This window comes from Chenopodium quinoa, unplaced genomic scaffold (assembly GCF_001683475.1).
Source record: "Chenopodium quinoa cultivar QQ74 unplaced genomic scaffold, ASM168347v1, whole genome shotgun sequence".
Taxonomy (NCBI): domain Eukaryota; kingdom Viridiplantae; phylum Streptophyta; class Magnoliopsida; order Caryophyllales; family Amaranthaceae; genus Chenopodium; species Chenopodium quinoa.
The window spans coordinates 3300645-3323687 of record NW_018744991.1 but is presented as its reverse complement, the minus strand read 5'-3'; the positions used below and the strand labels follow the sequence as shown (position 1 = coordinate 3323687).

General features: G+C 37.5%; 2 protein-coding genes across 4 annotated transcripts; one reads left to right on the top strand and one right to left on the bottom strand.

The window, feature by feature from the left end:
* Window positions 1-8843: 8843 nt before the first annotated feature.
* On the bottom strand, window positions 8844-13402 carry LOC110707020 (RPM1-interacting protein 4-like). Its single transcript, XM_021885039.1, has 3 exons — window positions 13295-13402; window positions 10090-10272; window positions 8844-9265 (listed from the first exon to the last, which is right to left on the bottom strand). Exons 1-3 carry the CDS (start codon window positions 13298-13300, stop codon window positions 9221-9223), a joined length of 234 nt encoding a protein of 77 aa, XP_021740731.1. The 5' UTR covers window positions 13301-13402; the 3' UTR covers window positions 8844-9220.
* A 2215-nt stretch (window positions 13403-15617) lies between these two features.
* Window positions 15618-22730, top strand: LOC110707018 (pentatricopeptide repeat-containing protein At5g55840-like). Of its 3 annotated transcripts, none has more exons than XM_021885038.1 (8): window positions 15618-16105; window positions 16650-20010; window positions 20109-20303; window positions 20547-20641; window positions 20754-20981; window positions 21062-21209; window positions 21911-21997; window positions 22178-22730. In XM_021885038.1, exons 1-2 carry the CDS (start codon window positions 15934-15936, stop codon window positions 19877-19879), a joined length of 3402 nt encoding a protein of 1133 aa, XP_021740730.1. In that variant the 5' UTR covers window positions 15618-15933; the 3' UTR covers window positions 19880-20010; window positions 20109-20303; window positions 20547-20641; window positions 20754-20981; window positions 21062-21209; window positions 21911-21997; window positions 22178-22730. The 3 variants fall into 3 exon arrangements, with proteins under 3 accessions (XP_021740730.1, XP_021740728.1, XP_021740729.1); XM_021885036.1 differs by having other exon boundaries at window positions 20500-20641; XM_021885037.1 differs by having other exon boundaries at window positions 16650-20023; window positions 20500-20641.
* The last annotated feature ends 313 nt before the right edge of the window (window positions 22731-23043 follow it).

Here is a 23043-nt window from a genome sequence, read left to right as displayed (position 1 = left end):
TCGTCCGGACGACTCCATGGTGGTAAGGGGCCGCTTGATCGGTTGGTCGGTATACACGACGACTGCATGTGCCAGAAAGTAGGGCTTCAATTTTTTAACAGCCATGAAGAGTGCAAGACCAAATTTCTCCACTAGGGGATACCTCAACTCGGCATTTTTCAGTACGTGACTGACAAAGTAGACCGGAAGTTGACAGCCGTCCCTTTCAGCAAGGAGCACAGCGCTTAACGCATGATCAGAGACGGCCAGGTACATGTAGAGATTTTCTTTGGGCAAAGGGCTGACCAGCCTCGGCAAGGAATGCAAGTGAACCTTTAATTTCTGGAAGGCGGCCTCAGCATCCGGCCCCCATTCAAACCTTGCCTTTTTCTTAATTGCCTGGAAAAAGTATAGGCATTTGTCGCCTGATCGGCTTAGGAATCTTCCCAAGGCCGCCAGACAACCTGTTAACTTCTGAACCTCTCGGACGGTACGAGGCGACTGCATGTCAATGACCGCCTGTACCTTCTCAGGGTTCGCCTCTATTCCTCTCTGGTTGATAAGGAATCCGAGAAATTTCCCAGACTCAACTCCAAATACACATTTCTTGGGATTGAGCATGACATGGTGCCGCCTGAGTGTGGCGAAAGTTTCTCGGAGGTCCGTCAGATGATCTTTCTGAAGTTTAGTCTTGACAATCATATCATCAATATATGCCTCGACGTTTCTCCCAATCTGATCAAAGAACACTGTGTTTATCATTCGTTGGAAGGTAGCCGGGGCATTCTTAAGACCAAACGGCATGACCGTGTAACAGTACAATCCCTGATCAGTGACGAAGGTCGTCTTCTCCTGATCTTTCTTCCATAAAGGAATTTGATGAAAACCAGAATAGGCGTCCATAAAACTCATCAAGGCATGGCCGGCTGTTGAGTCGACCAGGTTATCAATTTTAGGCAGAGGGTAACTGTCTTTTGGGCACGCCTTGTTCAAGTCTGTGTAGTCTACACACATTCGCCAGGTGCCATTCGGCTTTTTAACAAGCACCACATTTGCAACCCAATCTGGGAAGTAACATTGCCGAATGAACCCTGCATCAAGTAATTTTTTGACTTCGGCGGCTGCCGCCTGACCTCTTTCTTCACCATGGTTCCGCTTCTTTTGCCGTACCGGCTTCTTTTTCGGATCCACAGCGAGTTTGTGTACTGCCAGATCAGGACTAATGCCTGGCATTTCATGGACTTCAAATGCAAAGATGTCCTTGTACTCTTTCAACAGGTTGTGAAAGTCGTCACCAAGGTTTCTCAGAGCAGTCGTCCCAACTTTGACTGTTCGGTCAGGGCGGGAGTCGTCTAATATCAGGTCCGCATGCTCACCAGCCGGCTGAGGGCGGAACTCATCCGGCCGCTCCTCTGCCAATGATTGCTATTTTCTTGCTTTTCTTGCGGACTCTGTTTGGGACGCCTTTCTTTTTCTGTCGCCTGTTTCTTGAACAGGCGCACTCTCCTTGACATTGTCAAGGTCTGTTTTTTCTCCACTTGACCCAGTGGCCATAACAGTGGGCTTGACATCCGAGAGATAGCACTCTCGGGCCATCCTCTGATCTCCCCTTAGGGAGCCGACTGTTCCATTATCCCTTTCAAACTTAAGCAGCATAAGTGACGGGATTATAACAGCCTTGGAATTATTCAGGGTTGGTCGACCCAGAATCATGTTGTAGGCCGAGAGTTCCTCTACCACTAGGAACCGGACTACCATGTGTCGTCCTTCCCCTTTTTCGCCCAGGCGAATGGGTAGATCTACTCGTCCCAGTGGGTGGACGACTCCTCCTCCAAAACCTATTAAAGGGTGGGAGGCCGGATGTATGCAGTCCGTCTGATATTTCAGTTTTGACAGACATTTGCTGCTGATGAGATCTGAAGAGCTCCCGGTATCTATGAGGATTCGGCCAATTCTCTGGTTGGCCACTTTACATTCAATAACGAGAGGGTCGTCATGCGGCCCCCTTATTCCTCCTAGATCCTCTTCAGTGATGACAATCTCAGGAAATGTATATTTGGACGGCTGTTCTTGGTGAACGGAATTTACATCTAACCGCCTTATATTATCTTTGTTGCCCCTAATAGTGGGGCCGCCTCCTGAGAAGCCGCCTGCAATGGTGTAGACGACTGCATCATCCGTATCGGAACTGTCGGCCTGTTGATTCTTTTTGGCCGACTGCTTTTTTGAGGAAGTATTCCCCGTAGATTTCTTGACATAAGTGTCAAGATCACCTTGATCAGCCAAGCGGTCTAGGTACCGCATGAGACTGATGCAGTCATTGGTGTGATGACCAACGTCATCATGGTAAGCACAGATTTTGTCTTGGTTCCGGTTGCTCGCAGAACCCTTCATGGGGAGCGGCTTCTCAACTGAGAGCCGTCCCTTTATTTCTTTTAGGATAAACTGGTTATCCTTGTTAAACACATACTTTGGGGAGTATGGTTTGAATTCTTTTTTCTTTTTCTAGGCCGGTTGTTTGGAGGAATCAGCCGCCCAGACCTCTTTTCTTTTCTCATCTTTGTGGGACGACTGTTTCTGTCGTCCCTCTCTTTTGTCGAACCTCTTCCCGTCCGACTGTTTTATCGTACACAGATCAGTCGCCTGTATATAGGCTTCTGCTTCAATCAAGGCCTCTTGAAGAGTCGCCACCCTTTTTCGAACTAAATCAAATTTAAAGGTAGACCCGTCTTTGAGACCTCTAAAAAAGTCCGTATAAGCTACCTCATCCGGTAACCCTTGAATCTGTATTCTCATCAGGTTGAACCGCCTGATGTAAGAACGAAGCCCCTCCTTCTCGCCCTGCTGAATTGTTCCCAAATCAAGGGTCGTTTTCTTTGCAGGGATGTTCATAGCGAAGTTGGAGGCAAATAAGTAAGCAAGCGTCCTGAAGTTGTTTACACAACCAGTCGGCAGGTTGCCGAACCATTGCTGTGCAATTCCCTTGAGAGTCGCTGGGAAACACTTGCACCAAGTGGGATCATCCAACCCTTGAAGGTACATCAGGTTGGTGAATGCCATCAGATGGTCTTCTGGGTTAGTAGTGCCGTCATAGGCGCCTACTAGAACATTTTTTACTTTGGCCGGCTGAGCGGCTTCAGTAATTTCCTTGGAGAAGGCCGACGGCTGTTCACCAAGTCTAAGCAGCCGTAGCTGCCAGTCCATAGGTTGGACGTTTTTTGCTGCAGGTCCACCAAATGGAGGTGGCTGCATAAAATACTGTTGTTGCGGCACAAATGGTAAGTTTGGTACCGCCTGGGCACTATGAAAGCCGGACTGACGGGAGGTGCCGCCTGACTGACTCTCATGGTACGACTGAGTATGCCTCATCGAGGCATTTCGCAAACTGTCCTGAAAATTTGAAGTAGAAGCCGACTCTGATAATCGGTCACTCTTCTTCTGCTCTAGCAGGAGCCGAGCATCTGTGAACGTTTGCTTTGACCCGTCCGCCTGAATATGACGAACCGGTTTCCTATTTCCCGTAGGATAGCGGAGTTTTGTAAAATCAAGAGCAGGTGGCTCCCGCTTCTTGGATTTAGGATGGGGAGTCGCCTCTCGCCCTTGAACTGGCTTCCTCTTCAGTGAAGTGGAAGGTTTCTTGGCCGTCTGCTCCTTGACTGAAGCAGGCGGTTTTTTGTTGATCAACTCTTGAATCTCTCCCTTGAAGTCCCTCATGAAGGTCATGAGTTCGTTCCTTGTGATGGGAGCAGACCCATCAGTCGGCTGTTGCCGAGCAAGCGATGCGCCTGCTGGCTCGCTTCCTGTTTTAAGATGCTCCCGTTCCCTCCTTTCGGTATGGCGGGTACGTCGGGCCCTTAGGGTCCCGTCTGGAGCTGTATGAGTTTCAACTTCAAATTCACTTTCAGTATCATGGTCCGACTGGACTTGAGGGTCGTCTAGGGGACGCCTCTCTTCTGGAGTCGGTACAGACTTGGATGCCATCTCTGAAGTACTCTCCCCACAGACGGCGCCAAATGTTTCGGGGTTTTCTGATGTCCTGCGGGAGAGTTACAATTCCGAGACTGGAACCGGACGCCTGTACCTGCAAAATAACGGAGACTCCTGAGAGCTCCGCCTCCAACGGTCAAGTTAGTACCTGATTAAGGAGTAATCAATACAGAAATTAAAGTAATGAGGTCTCTCTAGGTGAGAGTGCTTAGTGTTGGTAATCTGCGTCGTTAGCGAGATTAGCCGGTTGTTAATAACTCTGTTCTTCTCTGCTTGATCTCTTGATTATTCGATTCTGTGATTAATGAGGATTAATTAAGTATTTATAGCCTTGAGAAGCGTGCAACTCTCTAGGTTTAAGGTAAACCTAGGGCTGATCGGGCCTCTAGACTGGATTGGGCCTTGGTGGCCGGTTTTCCCATTTGGCATGGGTGGACACGTGGCGTGTCTATAGTGGTCCGTAGAGGACGTATCTGTGACTGACACGTGGCAGGCTCCTGTTGTCCTTCGTGAAGGACACGTGGCGGAACCGGGTTGGTCCACTTGTCAGAAGGTGATTGGTGGATAAAAATCCCCTAATCACCAGCGATATTGAAAACCACTACTAAAGGCTAAGGCAACGGGGGATATTGTATCGCATGATCATTCGTTGGGAAAGCTTTTTGTTGCAATTACAATCGATACTAAAGGTTAAAATAATCGCTACGAAAAAGTTATTTTCTTGTAGTGATTTCACACCAACTCTGATCGTTTTCCAGAAGAAGCATCGACATGGTTTCTTTTTGAAAGAAATCAAATTCTGCTTTGATTTCAGTGACAGTGGCCCAATGGACTCTCATGTCCTCTTTCCAATGGACTCTCATGTCTAATGCTTCTCTATCCTTAACCTATACGTCCTAACCCATTTTACTATAACCTTTAAACATGTGATGGTTTGCTTCACTTTGTTCATGTCTTATTGTCTTACCCCTAGCTTGAAGCAACATCCACGAGCATAAATCCCTCTATTAATGTACTCGATCCATTGATTTCCATTTGAATATCATTTGAACCATCTCCAAATACTTTGAAATTAAAGCGTCCAAATGACTATTAAATCACCTGCATTAAGAAAATCACAAACGGAGCGTAATAAAAGCGACATATGGTAATTTATGCATACACGACCCTAAACGACCAAGAAGACTAAGAAAAAGCTATAAAACTAGCATGAACATGCCTAGAAAACCTATATAAATACGATTCATCAGGGGTTCAAATTAAATCAAAATCAAATAAATTATATTAAAATTATTTATAAATTAACAAATTACATGAAACTACGTATATATTATATTGCACATTACTAACCATATAATTACTAGTACCAACCTCAAACGATATCCCGAATGTCCTTCGTAATATATATCCTCATATTTAAAAGTCTTTATATTATTTAGCTATTTACAACCATAGTTATAGGATCTGTTCTATAGGTCATACCTCTAAAAGCTTAGCCACTAAGGATAAATAATTATAAAATGATAATTATATTCTCAAAAGGCATCAATAACATAATACTAACAACAAATTTGACATGATATTTGTCATGTTTTTTTTTTTAATAAGGAGTATTGTTAGCATTACTTTAGATGTGAGACATGAAATTTAATCTTTTTAATAACACTAATATCCGATTATCATGTTTATGTAACATGAAAATGCTGCAGATCATATTGCTAAAGGATGTATCCTTAAGCACAACAAGATTCATGCTGCATACCAATTTTGGCAAAACTATTGAAACGTTAATTACATGTCAATTCACGGGTTGCGTCTGCACCCGTAGATTCCTAGATCTCGCTATCGGACTTTCCATTTACCAGAAGATGAGTTGGATTTGGGAGTTAAGTCGGCAATTTATGATAATTGCTACAAAATCAGTGATGAGGAGATGACTTAGGCAATACTTGGTACACTATTTTGGGAGCTGAGCTGCTTAGAAGACTACATGAAGTCTACGGATTTATTCCAATATTGAGAATCTTTTCAAAGAAATCAAAGAACGGTCAACATGGTTTCTTCGTAAGAACTGGAATTTTGTTACGATTTGACTGATAGGGTATCAGTTGACTCCAGTTTGTTGTTTCCAGCAACGGGCAAGATCGTAATAGATGGTGGGAAATCACTTGAGCCTTCAATTGTATTTATTCATGTATAGTAATATAGAATTGAATTTCACAATTTATAGAATTGAATTTCACAATTTATTAATTTTACAAGAACTACAAGGCTGTGGAAGCATAATAGATCCTAATATCAAACAGTTCAAGCTTCATTATCCTTAAACTTGATATGTAGACTTTAAACCAACTAAACACATCATCTATTGTTATGGCCATACAAAAATTGTTTAGTATTCCAAACAGATGAGTGTTAATGGAAGCATTAGTTTTCCAACAAGTTCAGTCTCACCCTAGTCTGCTATTTTACATTTTACAAACACTTCCCCTTTATATATTCTTTCCGATTCCCATCTAATTAACAAATCAACTACTTTCTACGCTCACACTAGTCTTGCATGTGCCTTTTACCTCTTAGCATCAATCAATCCCACATATCTCCTTCCTATAACAACGCTTCTGTTATACCCTATTATTTATTTCCTACCCTCAACATCCAATGAATTGAATAGAGTCACCATTAACTAGAGTACATGTATCAGCATATATAGATATTGTCTACCAGTTCTATATATGTTCTTGTTAGGGCCTATTATTGTGTATAGTGTATATAGTTATCGGGCCTATCTCATGAGCCCTAATCTATTTGCTAGGTTGTATATATACACTTGCTATAGTCTAATGAAAACTACGGAAAATCATTTCGTGACATGGTATCAGAGCCAATCCAATTCTAATCCCTAATTTTCTGAATTTTTTAATCTGAATTTCTACTCTAAATTCCTATTCTAAATTGCTAAACCCGAATTTCTCCTCTAAATTGCTGAATTTTTATTTTTTTTTTAGTTTGAAATTGCGACCCTGTTTTCTGAAATTTCTACCAATTCAACTCTAAACTTCTGCAATTTTACTCTGACTTCCTATTGCTAAATTGCTACTCTACCTTACTGAATTTCTACTCTACAATTCTTTATCAACAATGGTGAATGCTAAGTCACAATTATGGTGTACCCACTGCAATCGATCGGGTCATGACTATGGTGGTTGCTTTCTTGTCCACGGGCTACCCGATTGGTGGCTGGAAAAATATGGGAATAAAGGCCGATTGTCATCTTCGTCTATTGCTTCCCCGATGTGTGTTGCTGCCGCTTCTTTGCCTGCTGTCTCTCTTTCTTCTACTACTGCAGCTTCGTCGCTTTCACTGCCGCACCATTCGCCAGGCCACGGGAACAGCCTGCGGCCCTATCCCGCGGGCACTGCTACAAGCCAGACAAATCTGCCAAGCCGCAGGGATATCGCGCGACCCTTCCCTACAGCCGCTGCTACCACTTCGACTATACTCTAATGAAAACTACGGAAAATCATTTCGTGACAGTTCTGTTTATCAAAGCAATTCGTGTATATATATATATATATATATATATATATATATATATATAGTGTGCGCTTAAAAATGAAAAGAGAGAAAATGGTGAGCAACCTGAGACTTGTCTTTGGCATCAATAAGATGCTCACCATATTCATAGAGCTTCTCAATGTCCATAGTATTGCCAGAAGCATCAAAATCAGCTAAAGAAATAAAAAAAACCACATAAAAATGGGTACTAGATTTAGAGATGCAGAGTATAGATTTGTGGTTTTGGAATATATATTAGCCAGTCTTGATTGACTGTAATATGCAGATTAAAATTCTACTTGTTCAAATGATCACAATAACTACATATCATCGCCAACTAACAAGGAATTTTATATTGCGTAGTGACTGGGAAAACTCTTAAAATTTCAGAGAAAAAGTTGCACTAAACAAGTATCAACCAGCCATCAATATAAGCCATCAATATATTTCTAATTTCTAATGTCAGGAGCTTTTTCTCTTTGAAGAATGCCTGTAAGGTTGTAACCAATGGAATTCAACAATTTCTCTATTCAGATTATTTAAATTTTGGATTCTAAATGTCATAAAAATATAAAACATTCAATTATTGGAAAAGAACTTTTTAAAACATAAAAATCATGCCTTTTTTAAGAAATCCAAAAAAACCTATCAAAATTTCCAATCAGCCCATATTCATCAAAAGGGTAACCATAAACTTCAACATCATCACAAATTTATCAGTATTTTTTGAAAAAAAAATGGATTCAATTCTGACTAAATTGATAAAGCTGATAAAAATATAGAAAAAAATACACTTTAGTAATTAGTAATATGTAATCCCATCTTGCCTAATTTACTTTAAATAATTTGACTTCCGATTGTTCTAATTTTTATTTGTGTTTTTATTCTTCAATCCTGATTATCGATAATTTAGAGAAAGAGTTAATTTTTTTTGTAAAATATTTCAACTTGCAATTACACAATATTCATCACGTTTAGACTGTAGACTAGGTAAATGAATGAATTAAGCTATGATATTATGAGAGTATGCTTGGTGTTGATCACCTTGTAAGACATAGTGTTGATGTGGATCTTGTAAGGAAGTATAAGGTTCTGTCTCTTGACAGTATACTCTTATTAGGGTGAGTGACTTAATTTAATGATCCCATTTTCTCTCTTACCCTTAATCACCTATTCTTCTTTTTGCTAATGATCTTTTATGATTTTTTTTTTTTCTAGAAACTGTGCAACTATGCAAATAATTCAATACGGAGAGGTAGTGCTTTATTTCAATGTTAGTAGTGACCAAGTAACATATCAAAGGCAAACATGAAGCAAAATCACCAAGTAAACCACAACCACTCCATTATAACTTAATGGATACAAAAACCAAAAGTTATATCACAAATGAAAAAGCTTTACAACTCAAAAGCACAAGAAATGGAGAGTAAGAAAGGAAAACTTTTGGTTTTCTTAATAATGACCCACACAATTCAGTACATATAAATACAATATAAGAGTCTTCTTTCCATGTTTCCTTCCCACACCAACTCATTCCAACAGCACAAGAGAAAAGAAAAAAAATTGTGTTGTTCCAGGTTTTGAAGCACCCTATCACAACTCTTACATTTTTTGTTCTTTTGGGAGAAACGTGTTTGGAGTGGGATCTCAGCCAAATATCCCTTTCCATATCAAGTCTATCGAGAAGAGACTCTCCTTAAGAATGAACATCTGGGGCTTGTACACAGCATAGCCATTTTTTCTGCAGAGTCCAAGAAATTCAAGAAATAAGTCGGACATGAAATCAAATTAGTTTCTAAGTCCAGGTTTAATCATCTGAATTGAGGCGACCTCAATTTTTTCTTGTCAATAAAGTATGGTTAAACAGTTGACATAATTCTTAAAGTATTGAAACAATGCCATTTGTACATGATAGCATATGCTCTCTAGTCTCTATGGCAAATGGCAGTCGTAGATTTCAGCTTTCAAAATGGAAATGTCATAGAAAAGAAAGATATCAATCCTCAAAAAGCTATTTTCCTATGATCATGACAAAGTTTTACCTAAATACCTAATATACTACCTCAAAGCTAGTTAAAACTCAACAATATCTCAAAGCTAATTAAAATCTCTGTGTTTGCTTATTTAATCATCTACCCATACCCACCAACCCTACTTTCTCCATTGAAACAGAGGGAGTATATGATTAATCAGCAAATATTCTAATATTTTACTGGGAGTCAAACAAACAGATGGGTTGCAATAGAATGCACAAGTTACTATAGATCTCGTACACATACTTCTATCAGCCATTCACCATTTCAACCATGAAAAACAAAAGATGACACCCAAAAAGCAGAAAACAAAGGATATGACAGATTAGTAAAGCAACAGGCATGTAGCATTTTCTGTGTCTCAAAAAACCTCCAAATGAATTGGCCACAAGGCCAACAACCAAGTTAGCTACTGACTAGAAAATGAGAAGGAACACGTACGTAATGTGCTCTCTCAAACAAGCAATTAAAGACAGCCAAAATGATGCAGATGCGACAGTGGTCAAATCAGAAAGAGGAAAAGAAAACTTACAGGCTGAGACTTGGTGGGCTCCATTCCAGGCCTAGATGTGGGCTGGTTCTTCGCAGGGGACTCAGGTTTCCCACCTGTCTTCTTTTCATCCCTGGCTTTATTAAAAATCACAGTGAATCCCTCCGCTGAAGCTGGATCATTGACATCCCATTCACCAAATTTGGGCAGTGGCCTTCCCTTGTCCTGACAATTGCCAAGAATAGGGTCAAGAATTTGTGTGATGCATTCTTCCCATGAGGAACCGGAGAAAAGTAAATATCCAATGAGGGAAAAACATAAATAATCCTCTGATCAGGATGTTGACCACCAGAGTTCATTTCCAAGTCCTGCTGGACAAACCCTACCAACCTCCCTCACTACCCAAATAAAAGTCAAAAGCATTTGCATACATCTTTATTCAAAGTTTACCATGCAACATTGACATCAACTAAAAATCATAATTCAACTTTGCATATGATATCCCACATCTCATCCCCAGATCTAAATCACAATACGAGAAAATTTTGCTATAGCAATAAAAACAGCAGCTGGATATAGAAGTTCTAATTATTATCATAGAAATAAAATTTCTGTTTTCACCAACATTGTAGATACACTTTGCAAAGGAAGTACAAGCACAGCTACTCGTAAACAGACCACCATACCAAGTCAGCAAAATCAGATTAGGGAGCTCACTAAATCAGTAATATAGGTCTGTGCACACATTGACAGAAATTTTACACAGTAAAAGATCACTGGAAAAAAATTATTTTAAAATAAGGCAAAAACAAGAATAAAATTTCATAATGCACGAAAGAATGAAAGTAGTTGGAAAATAACTTCAAAACTCTATGGCCCTAAAAGACATAACAGCAACAAAAGGTAACAAATTTCTGACCCTACGTCGCTTGAAATAGCTTCGATTGGCTTTTTCTTGTCAGTGTGCAAGCCTACAAGACAATATTCCCAAAATTCAAAGAGGTTGAGACTTGAATCTCTAGCAAAATTAAGAAAGCTGGTCACAGCATAATTAAACCTCCAATTGTGCAATTCTTAAGCTAAGAAAATTAGAAAAAGTTGTTCCGGATTAATTGTACAAATTCAGTCAAATCATCACCAAATTTGAAAAAATAGTAAACAGGATAAACACAGAATATGCAACTATTTCTACTTAGATTTTTTCCTACTTGGTGTTTCAAAGGCATGAGGCGCCCTCAGTTAGTTGAGGGACATCTTGATATCCGGGGTAGCTATTAAAGGAAGACAAAGTGAAGCAAGCCATTACATGTTTATAGCTTATAGTAAAATGGGTAAGGGCGTGGAGATTAAGGATCGACAAAGTAAGTGAACTCATGAGTGGGTGAAAAGCCAAAATTAAGATAAGAAGCAAGATTAATCCAGAAGCTCAGCAAAGCTTATTGAACAGTTGAATAGTGAATGTATACTATATGCAGGACAATCATCATTGATATATGTATACTTTTAAAAAACTAAATAAAGGGGAAAAAACGCATTCAACCCAGAACCACACATATTAACAAGAAGCTATAAAATCACTGGATGCTTAATAGTAGCACGTCATATTCTATGGCTTGTAGAAAATGGGAACAATAAAGATTCAGAAAAAGGGAACCTACAAACAGTAATTTTAATAAGAATAAAAAGGCGCCTCTAAGGCCCTCAAGGATTATGTCCGAGAGCCTATCACCCTCAGCACCTCACCTCAGCTCATGCTTTTATATAAACTGCAAGTGCTAAACTAGATTCAAACCAGTGCTCAACAAGCAAGGATCCATTTTGCCGGGTCTAAGAACATTTCTGATATTGCCTGCAATTGCACATAGACTCTGACTTAGCATATGATAAAGCCAGCCCAAGCAAAAGCAAGCAGAAGTTGTATTAAGGCTAAGCTCAGCTAGGATGACAGCAGCAAGGTAGCTGCCAGCTGACAATTCCGCTTCCACAGACTAGCTGCATACTCAAATCTCTACTACATACTATCCCTTTATCAACCATAAGCCAACCCTGCAACGCGGCATAAGAAAAGACACAAGCTAGCATTGTTCATCAAATGGACCCAAAGGGTGCCAAAATAAACCAAGATGCTCACACATTCGTATATCATGGGCTATGAAATCATCCACCACTCCTAAATATCCATCACCAGAACACTCTAAATAAGCTGTAGTAAAAAGAGATCCAAAAAAAAAAAATTGAAGTCCTATCTTTAATTTAATCTCAAGAACTCACACTTTAAGTGTTCGATCATCGGAATTCAGAAATATCTATATAACCACTCAAGGTAGGATGATAAATGGCCTAAAATCCACTCAATGAAGTTATCAATCAGCTACAGGCAGCTGAAATACTTTTGGATAACTAGGTCAATCTTACACTCCTTCGAACTCATGCCATGAAAAAATATTTATGTTTATGACATGTCGAAAACACAAGTAAAACAAAACAAATCCATGGTTGGCAATGACTTAGCTTTCAAACAAGGATTCTTGAAAATGCCAAGTTAAGCTAAAATATATCAGTGCCTTACAGCTTTCACAAAAAGTTTAAGTCAACATCTTCTAATCACTTCTAGACAATGATATTTCCAATAAAACCACAATTGAAAGCTAAGAGAAAACAAAATACCCAAAAAAAAAAAACAATACTTCAAGTTGAAAGCTAAGAGAAAACAAAATTCCCAAAAAAAATACAATTGTTCAAATTGTGTAAAACCAACCCAACCCATCAAACTTCCATAAAATGAGAAGGAAAAAAAAAAAAACCAAAAATTCAAAAAAAAAAAAATCCCAATTCAAAACTATCAACTCCTATTCTAAAGAGATTTCTAGGGTTAAAATTATTTAAATGATAACAATCAAAAATCATCTAGACTGAATCAGGAAGCTAAATATGATAATTCTGCTAAATACACATATCAATTAAAAAAAGAAAAATCAATCAATTGGGAAATTAAAGAAGATGAATTGTAAAAAAGAAGGGTCAAACAAGAAATCAAATCAATCAAGAAAACCCAGAAAAACAGAAGAATTAAACCCAATAACAAAACCAGATCAAATCAAACAAAACATGAAAAACACAAAAAATCAAGCTGAATTGCGATGAATCTAGGGTTACAAACAACAACAGCAACAACAACAACAATCAACAAAAAATGATAAATTTCAATAATAATAATAATAAAATAAATAATTGAATTTTGACTTACCGTCATGAATACAGAGAGGAAAGGAAGAAACAGGGGGAAGAGAGAGAAAGAAGAGAGAGATTCGAATGAAATGAAGAACAAACAAAAAAAAGGGGGTAAAAGAAAAGGGGAGAAAGAAGATGAAAGAAGTAGAGAGAGAGAGAGGAGAGAGAAAATGGGGTTTTGATGATGACGAAGTTTTGTGAATGTGAAATGGGGAAGAGAGAGAATTTTTGTATGAAAAGCCAGAAATAGGCATGTGAACGTGGGGACTTTTCAGAGCTCATTCTCTCTCTCTTACAACGCCGTTTGCTTGCTGTTTTTAACGCCGTTTATTTATTTTCACCGCTAACAACTACTGTAACAGCTAACTATCATACGAGTAGCTACGAACAATAGTGAGAGTGAGGGATAACAGTTCAAGTGGTTAGAGCTTCCCTCTCGGTCCCAGAGCTTTTGGTATTGAAGGTAACTTTTATTTAAATTGAGAAATATTTTTATATGTAATAACTAATCAACAACTATTTTATCGAATACTCATACTTAAATCATCTATCTCCTTAGTTAATAGATTATTCCTACAGAGCTAAGAAATAACTTCACATTTCACAAATATATTTTGTCGAACACTCCCTAAGTGATTAGCGTATTAACGAGTACGAAACATAAAACACTACAGTACTTGGATAATAATTATTTGTTGATTGAAAGGAGAATTAACGTCTTTTTCTTTGTAGTCTTTTACTTGTACCGTTGTACATAGTATTACCATTTTTTATTTATTTTTTTTATTAAAATTATTTTTATGCAACTAGTTGGAATATTTATTTGTTTCAATTGAAGGTGGGGACCATGATTTTGGGAGTGTCTAATGTGAATTGGAATATTGTACTCCGTGATAGTTATGTCACTTATGCGCATGTTTAAAAAACTTTGGTAAAGTACTAGTAAGGGTCTGTTTCGATTGACTGAACTCAGCTGAACTGAACTGAACTTAACTCAGTTAAACTGAACTGAACTGAACTAAACTTATTAATTAGTGATTTTTAACTACGGATTAGTGATCTTTGATTATTTATTGATTATTTATTACTATACATATGTGTATATACAAATGTACATATTAAAATATTTACGAAAAATATACTATATAATTATAATTATAAAATGTATGGAAAATATATTATAAAATGTATGAAAAATATATTAAAAACTTGAAACCTCTAAACATTTTAAACACATATACTATTTATTATTATTATTATTATTATTATTATTTATTGATGATTATTATTATTATTTATTGATTATTATTATTATTATTTATTGATTATTATTATTAGTATTATTATTTCAATTATTATTGTTATTATTTCAATTATTATTGTTATTATTATTATTATATTTGGTTTTATATCATTAGCAATATCATTAGACATAAATTAAGAGCTGAGCTGAACTGAACTGAACTGAACTGAATTTCAACGGAACAGAACAGGCCCTAAGGTCTTGTTTGGTTGGCTAAATATTTTGTGGGAAGTCAAAATTCCCATGAATTTCATTTTCACCCTCTTGTTTGGTTAACACAAAAAAAGTGAAAATGGGGGTAATGAGAATTCATGGGAATTTTGACTTCCCACAAAACATGGGAATTCACTTACCTTACCCCCCCTTGGTAAGTTGAAATTCTGATGGGAATTTACTTCCTCCATTCTAAACCAAACAAATTTGTTAAATTCCCATGATTTAGATGATGGAATTTATTTCCCACAAATTTAAATTTCATGGGAATTTACACTTCCCTGATGAACCAAACAACCCCTAAGTGTGTAACATTGGCAATTTGTATTACTGTCAAAACGATTTGACAGTTCGATTTTGGTTCGATTTAAAAACGGAATGGTTTAAAATCGATTTCAGTGTCTTACGGGTCATTTTAGTTCGGTTGAAATAATTTTCAGTTTCGATATTCCTTAGCGGTTTAAATTCAGTTCGACGTGTAAACAATTCGGATAGTAAATGATTCGGTGCAAACGGGTTGCAGTTAGTTAATGGTTCGATAAAAACTGTTTTAATCCCGGTTCCAACAGTTTCGGGTGTTGGAAACGGTTTAGGGTAAGAAACAATATTTTTGATCTACTTTGGTATGAAACAATCATGACATTAAACTTGACCTGAGCGTAAGAATAACTCGACCTAATGTTGATTAGACCCAATAAATTACCGACCAAGTTTCAACTTACTTCAATAATCCCACCCCTTACCTAATCGGTATATGCCTAAACTTAAAATTGAATCTGACGTTAATAAACCCCAACTCATATCCGAAATACGAAAATAGCTACTTCGTAGTAAACAATACTACACAACAAAATTGAAATTGACAAGAACCAAACCTAAAAATGAAGTTTACTTTAATCCTATATCGATCTTGACTGGGTTTGATCAGAATAATTTCCAAAAACAGAGGGAAAGAATTAATTTTTGTAAAAAAGAATTAAAAAAAATACTAGTACGTACTCCAGTAAATAAATATTTTGTTGTACCTTCTAGAGTTCTAGACCAAAACCCCATTTCAATTTCTTCACCTGACTTTGGTCTTCAACCTCTGCAAACTGCCCATAAATCAGATGGTTAGAATTTTACTTATAAATTAAAAAATGTTTTCATATTTAGTTTCATTAACAATCAAGAAACCCACTTTAATTCCCAGAATTTTCTCAACCTTTCGAGGTTTTTCGAGCTTAAATTCTTCCCATTTTCTGGGAAATAATTCAAGCTCTCAAACTGCTGTTACTTCCACCACAACATGCACCAACTCCAAATTTCCTGGTAATTTTCTTTCTTCAAATTGCTTGAAAATATGACAAGTTTGTTATTATTTCATGTAGAAATTGCTTTTATCCTATTTGTAATTTGATGGGACTTACTGAAATTTCTTGAATTTTCGTCATGGTGTTGAATTTCTTATGTGCTAAGAGTATGCAAAATATCATATTTCTGTTAAAGTTTGTAACTTTTGATTATTGTTTGTTGTATTCCTTTTATGGTACAATATTGGGTTGCCTGTAATTTGTATAGTAATTTCATAGGGCCTGAAAAATTCATGGTGTTGCATTTTTCCAAAAGTTAAAAAAATACCCATTTTGTGCTGTTGTTAAATTTCAAAAATTTTAGGTAATGGGGGTAAAGAATATGCAAAAAAGAATATTTTCCAATTTTCCTGATTATACTATTCATCAAATCATGGAGTATGGCTTATGGGATGAACCAATTGTTGTTTGACCGGAGTTGATGGTCTGATTATATTCTGAATGAAGTGTTTGAAGTGCCTGCTTTATACTGTAGTGATGTTATTATCATTTGATGATTACAGGAGGTTTGGAAGATAGCATTTGTGCTATTCTCACGCTTGATCGGTGGGAGTCACTGAACCACATGGAATATAGATTAGCTTCACTTAGACCAGTTCATGGAAAATTAGCTTTAAAATTTCTCGATTGGGTCATTAAAAGGCCGGGTTTGGAGTTGAATCACATGCTCCATATGTATAGTATTACAATTCACATACTAGTTAGAGCTAGGATGTATGACTACGCAAAGTCACTCTTAAAGCGTGTATCTTGTTTGGATGTTGATGTAAGTTTCATTTTTGGAGCTCTTATGGGAACATATCGACTTTGCCGTTCAAATCCTTCAGTCTTTGATCTCTTAATGAGAATTTATTTGAAATTGGGACAAGTAGATAATGCTCTGGAGACATTTCATTTGATGGCTTCTCGGGGATTTATTCCATCAGTTCATACTTGCAATGTGATCTTAGCTGCAATACGGCAGCATCAGGTGGCTTGGGCCTTCTTTAAAAAAATGCTTGCGAGAAGGATTTGCCCTGATGTTAGTACCTTTAATGTGCTCTTGAACATTTTATGTGCTGAGGGGCAGCTTAAGAAAGCTGAGTATCTCCTCAGGACGATGGAAGAATCTGGTTACGTCCCAAATGTGGTTACGTATAACACTATGCTTGGTTGGTATTGTAAGAATGGAAGGTATAAAGCTGTCTGTGACCTTATGGATCAGATGACTTGTAAAGGTATTGAAGCTGACACATATACGTATAATATGCTTATCAATAGTTTATGTAGAAATAATAGGAGTGCGAAGGGGTATCTACTGTTGAAAAGGATGAGGAAGAAGAAGATACTACCCAATGAGGTGACTTATAATACTCTTGTTAATGGGTTTGTCAAGGAAGGGAAGCTTGAAGTTGCTGATAAAGTTTTTGAGGATATGGCGCGGCTTGATCTTAACCCGAACCATATCACCTATAATACATTGCTTGATGGGCATTGCAGTCATGGCAGTTTTCAGGAAGCCTTCAAAGTTCTTTGTAAAATGGACGCTGTGGGGCTTGCACCTAACGAAGTCAGCTATGGGACTTTGTTGAATGGGCTATGCAAGCATGCCAAATTTGAACTTGCAAGAAGTGTATTAGAGAGCATGAAATCAAAAGGTATCACTGTTAGTTGCACCATGTACACAATGATGATGGATGGGTTTTGTAAAAATGGGATGCTCACTGAAGCTGTAGATTTGCTAGCCGCAATTTCAAAGGACGGCGCTTGTGCTGATGTGATCACATATTCTGTGCTAATCAATGGATTCTATAGGCTAGGAAAGATGCATAATGCGAAGGAAATATTATGTAAGATGTACAAAACAGGAATCCGACCTAACAGGGTCATATATGCAACAATGATTTATAATGCTTGCAAACAAGGAAGAGTTAATGAGGCCTTGAAACATTATGCAGCCATGAACTTTGATGGGCACGAAGCTGATCTTCAAACTTGCAATTTGTTGGTTTCCTCTCTTTGCAACAGTAAAATGTTTCAGGAGGCTGAGGATTTCGTGCAACATGTGACTAAACCAAGTGCCAGACCTAATTCTGTAACCTTTGATTGTATGATTGATGGTTATTCAAATTTAGGCAAAGTGTCCAAAGCATTTTCTTGCTTTGATGAGATGATTAATCTTGGTCATGATCCAAGCCCTTCCACGTATGGAAGTCTTCTGAAAGGAATTTGTAGGGGTGGAAACTTCAAGATAGGGAAAAGATTTTTCCAGTTGCTGCGTAATATTTCTGGTATGCCCGATGCTTTTGCCTACAATACATTGATCGCTGCCATGTGTGAATCAGGCAGATTGGCAGAAGCAGTAGACCTCTGCAATGAAATGATCCGAAATGATATTCTTCCTGATAATCACACATATGTTACTCTTCTGAGTGGTTTGTGTAAAAAGGGGAAAGTTGTTGCTGCACTTCTCTTTCTTGGAAATTTGACTAGTAGAGGAATTTTATATCCTTGCCAAGTGGTATATACAATACTGATTGATGCTTCATTTAAGGCTGGCCATCTAGACGCTGCTTCCTATTTATATGATAATATGGTGAGGGAAGAGGTCTACCCTGATGTAGTTGCTGCAAATGCTATTATAGATGGATATTCTAGGAAGGGACAAATGGTTAAGGCACATGAAGTTCTGCAGTGGATGAGTGGAAACTCTTTTCCAAATTTGGCTTCTTATAACATCCTTTTACATGGGTATTCAAAGATGCAGGAACTATCAAAATGCTTCATTTTGTACAATTCTCTAAAAAGCAAGGGATTTCTTCCTGATAATTTAACACAGCATTCCCTCATTCTAGGACTCTGTGAGACACAAGCAGTGGAGCTTGCTGTGAAATGTTTGAGGAAGATGATATTGGAGGGAAGTATACCTGATCAGTCGACATTTAACATGCTTATCAGGAAATTTTGTGAAAGTAGTGAGATGGAGAAGGTATTCGAACTGACTGATGTGATGCTGAAAATAGGAGTGCAAACTGATAGAACTACCTATGATAATGTCATCATTGGACTCACTAAAAAGTCAGCTTTCCAGGAAGTGCATATGGTTTTTCATGAAATGCTGGGAAAGAGTTATGTTCCTACACGCAGACAATATACAACATTGATGAAAGGTTTACTTAGAGCAAGAGATATAGCGGGTGCATTCAGGCTCAGAGATGAGATGGAGGCCCTTGGCGTGAGCTCCTCTGATGTAGCTGATAGTGCTATGGTTAGGGGACTTGTGAAATGTGGAAAGATTGATGATGCAAAATTGATTTTTGATAGCATACTACGGAACAATTTGGTTCCATCTGCTCTCACTTTTACAACTTTGATGCATGGGCTTTGCAAAGAGGCCAGGGTCACAGAGGCTCTAAAATTTCGGGAAATTATGGAACAATATAAACTAAAACCTGATGTGATTTTGTACAATGTGCTTATTTCAGGTCTTCATGCTAATGGTGATAATGATGAGGCTTTTGAATTGTATAAAGAGTTGAAACAAAAGGGTCTTTGGGCTAACATTACTACTTTTGAGATTCTCATCAGTGCCGTTCTTGCTAGTAAGGATCTTGAAAAGGGTGAAACTCTTTTGATGGATATGCTAGAAAGGGGATTCATATCTCAAATTGGAAGCTCAGATGACATGCAGCAGCTTTTGATATCTGCTCTGGACACCCTGAAAATGCTGCGAAAAAAGGCAAATATTGGCTAGGTTTATTAACAACCAGGCTTGGGCAAATTAAGTAACAGGATGCCTGATTACAAATATTTGTCCAAGTTCATATTGGTTCTCTTCAAGAGTTCAAGCTGATCAGGCTTGCTTTCCATATTGGTTTTCTTGCGGTGCGTTAATCATGTGTGTATATGTCAATTGGCTTGTTAACTTAATGTATAATGGAGCTACAATTTAGGTACTTAATCTTCTGCTTTGTACGGTTCAGGTGGAGACAGCACTGCTACAATATGATGGCTATATGATGGCTTGAAGACTTGACAGATACCTTCTGTTAGATGACATTCTTCCAATATGCTTTACTCTGGCTCTTGGCGTCTTGCATGATATAACCTTCCAGCGAAATCCTAATTCTGTCTCCCAGACTGAAAATCTATCTTACATCATCTATGTTGGAAGCATGGTAATTTTTAGAACACCATGTACTTTATTTGATTCTTGAGGCTGTTGATTCCAGATTGCAATAAAAAATTGAAGTGGTTGCTGGAGTTTAGTAATTTATTATATGTTCTGCCTTGCTTTTACGCAGACATCATTATGGTCATTTTGTATGATTGGGTTTTTTGTGTTTCTCACGTCATCTCTGATTGGCTTTGCAGAATGATGTTTATGATAGTTCTAGACCTTACTTTTAGCATGTATGCAGATGGGGAGAAACTTATAACAGACTTGAGCTCTCTCTATTATGCTCCCAGTATAATTGAACTTTGGAATTGAAGAATTTCTTCTTATGCTGTATTGGTAAATGATAACCTATACCCTAATACTTGTCCGCTTTATAAATCCAAATATAATTGGATCTGCTCGAACTAATTCTTTCGTTTAATCTGTCTTTTTCTGTTGGCTGTTAAAGGTCGCTGATTATGAGCTTCAATCTGAGGGGAGAAATGTAATAGTGTTACAGAGGAAACAAAGCACAAGTATGTTTATCTTGTTGCTGACCATATTTTGACGAATGATATCCATCCCCAAATCACTTCATTCCTTGAAGGTTTTTATGATTTTGTGCCTCGGGAGTTGATTTCTATTTTCAATGATAAAGAGCCTGAACTCCTTATAGGTGGACTTCCAGAAATTGACTGTGAGTGAGCTTGATCACTGTTACTCCATTTGTAATATTGCTTCCACTCTTGGATATTGATTCGTTCATATGCATTCCAGTGGATGATTTGAAGGTCAACACAGAGTATACTGGCTACACTGTTCCTTCCAATGTCATTCAGTGGTTCTGTGAGGTTGCAAGCAGTTTCAGGCTTTCAGCAAGGAAGACATGGCAAGGCTGCAACAATTTGTTACTGGAACGTCAAAGGTACATGATTATTTTTTAGCCACCATGCTTTTCCTCTCATTAATCTTGGATCCATTTTGGTTTAGGCAGTTTATCCACGATTGAGTTCTACTTTCTCGTATTATTCAAGGCAAAAATGTCTTTCAAAAATACTTGTGTCATGACTTTTGAATTAGTGCTGTTTGCTCCTATATTCATATGGGATTAAATGAGTATGTTTTCTCCTATATTCATATGGGATTAAATGAGGGTATGTTTGCTCCTATATTCATATGGGATTGGTACATTATCAAGTCCTGGTAAGACTATGAATGCTATATAGTCTGTTATGAAAACCTGCTTGTAAATTTCACTTTGAAAAGTTGAAGTGTATAATGAGGTTCATGCTTAGGAGTTAGGACCAAGTTGGTTAGGATGGAGTATCGATATACCATGTATAGATCTTACCCATACAGTTCCAAAGGGGATCCGATTTCATTACCTCTCCATTTCTGTTAGACCCTTTATCCGGGAAAAAAATAAAGGAATAAATCGGCCTGCTACTTAGCAGAAATATGACAGTTTAGTGAGACACGATTTTAGTCCATTGTATTTCATTGAAATGAACTAGGTGCTTGGAAGAATGCTTATAACATTATAGCCACAATATAGTTAAAGCAATCAACTGTATTTGATCTAATCTGATCGTAAGTTAAGTCAATTTATTTTTTTGTTGATGGCAGGTGTGCACTGGTTTTGCTGTATCTTATGCCAGTTGGTATATTGACTTCTGACTTCCCAACTTCCCATTGACTGCCAAAAATAGCAAGGTTACCAACTTATTCATGTTATAATTAACCTTCTGTATGTAGTTCTCTTTTTTAAAAGAACGTAGTATAAAATTAGCATATTATGCAGCTCGTGTTGTTTTAAGGTTAAATGTTGATTCATTGTACATAATAGAGTTGCTTACTGTTTGTTGACAATTGAGCTTTTTTGTCGCAATGCAGCCCAGCGTCAGTGCCAAGCTATAGAGGAATTCGCCTTTGCTACATGCCTACAATTCATGGATTCAAGTGCTAGTACTTTGGCTTCAATACAGGAAGTTAATACTTCTGGGAAACCTAGTAATTTCAGTCTTGGTTCCAGCTGAGAAAGGATAGTATGTATAATCAGATCAGCAGCAACAAGCTAAGTAATTGCCAAGCAAGGATCTGTACTATCTTGAGTGTTTCAGCCGCTCAGTTAGAAGCTTTAGCTGTCCTTAACGTCAAAAACCTCGTTGAACGTGGCTTGACAGGAAGCAAGATTTTACCCAACCATGCGGAAATAGACTGAATGATTAGAGACAAAGCCGATTCTTAATAAAATATTTGCCGCGATCATTAAGCTGATCGTTAAGTTTAGTGATGAAATCATTTCATACTATACTATGTTTTTAAAGTTCCTAGGACTGTATTATATGGTAGAATTCATCATCTGGCATTCTGGCAACTACAAAGTACTTCCTTGTATATTATAACCAAAAATTGACTCCATTATACAATTATTTGTTTGAGGAAACTTCTAGGTTGACTTTTTTTGTTATATTATTTGATTGGTCTCAAATGTCCATATATTAATCATATACAAGTATAATGCATTAGCCTACAATTGAATACGCAGCATAAAGTTTTAAAGTATAGAATATAACGGGTGAATTGTATAAAACATATAGTAACCAATGATCTATATCATTATCATTATTATTATACGTAGTATAAAAGATGAATATTTATCTAGTCAACTGTTAAAAGTCGATTAATAGTAAATTGGTAATCGAAAGTTATATTAACAATAATTAAAAGTCGCCCATAAACTGTATATAGTGAAACAA

Excerpts from the sequence above, each read along its gene's own strand:
- LOC110707018 (XM_021885038.1), top strand. The coding sequence starts at position 15,934 with ATGTTTTCATATTTAGTTTCATTAACAATCAAGAAACCCACTTTAATT. Across the intron at positions 16,106-16,649 it reads CACCAACTCCAAATTTCCTG|GAGGTTTGGAAGATAGCATT; the intron begins GTAATTTTCTTT and ends TGATGATTACAG.
- LOC110707020 (XM_021885039.1), bottom strand. Across the intron at positions 9,266-10,089 it reads AGCCCACCAAGTCTCAGCCT|AAAAAATGGCTATGCTGTGT; the intron begins GTAAGTTTTCTT and ends TGGACTCTGCAG.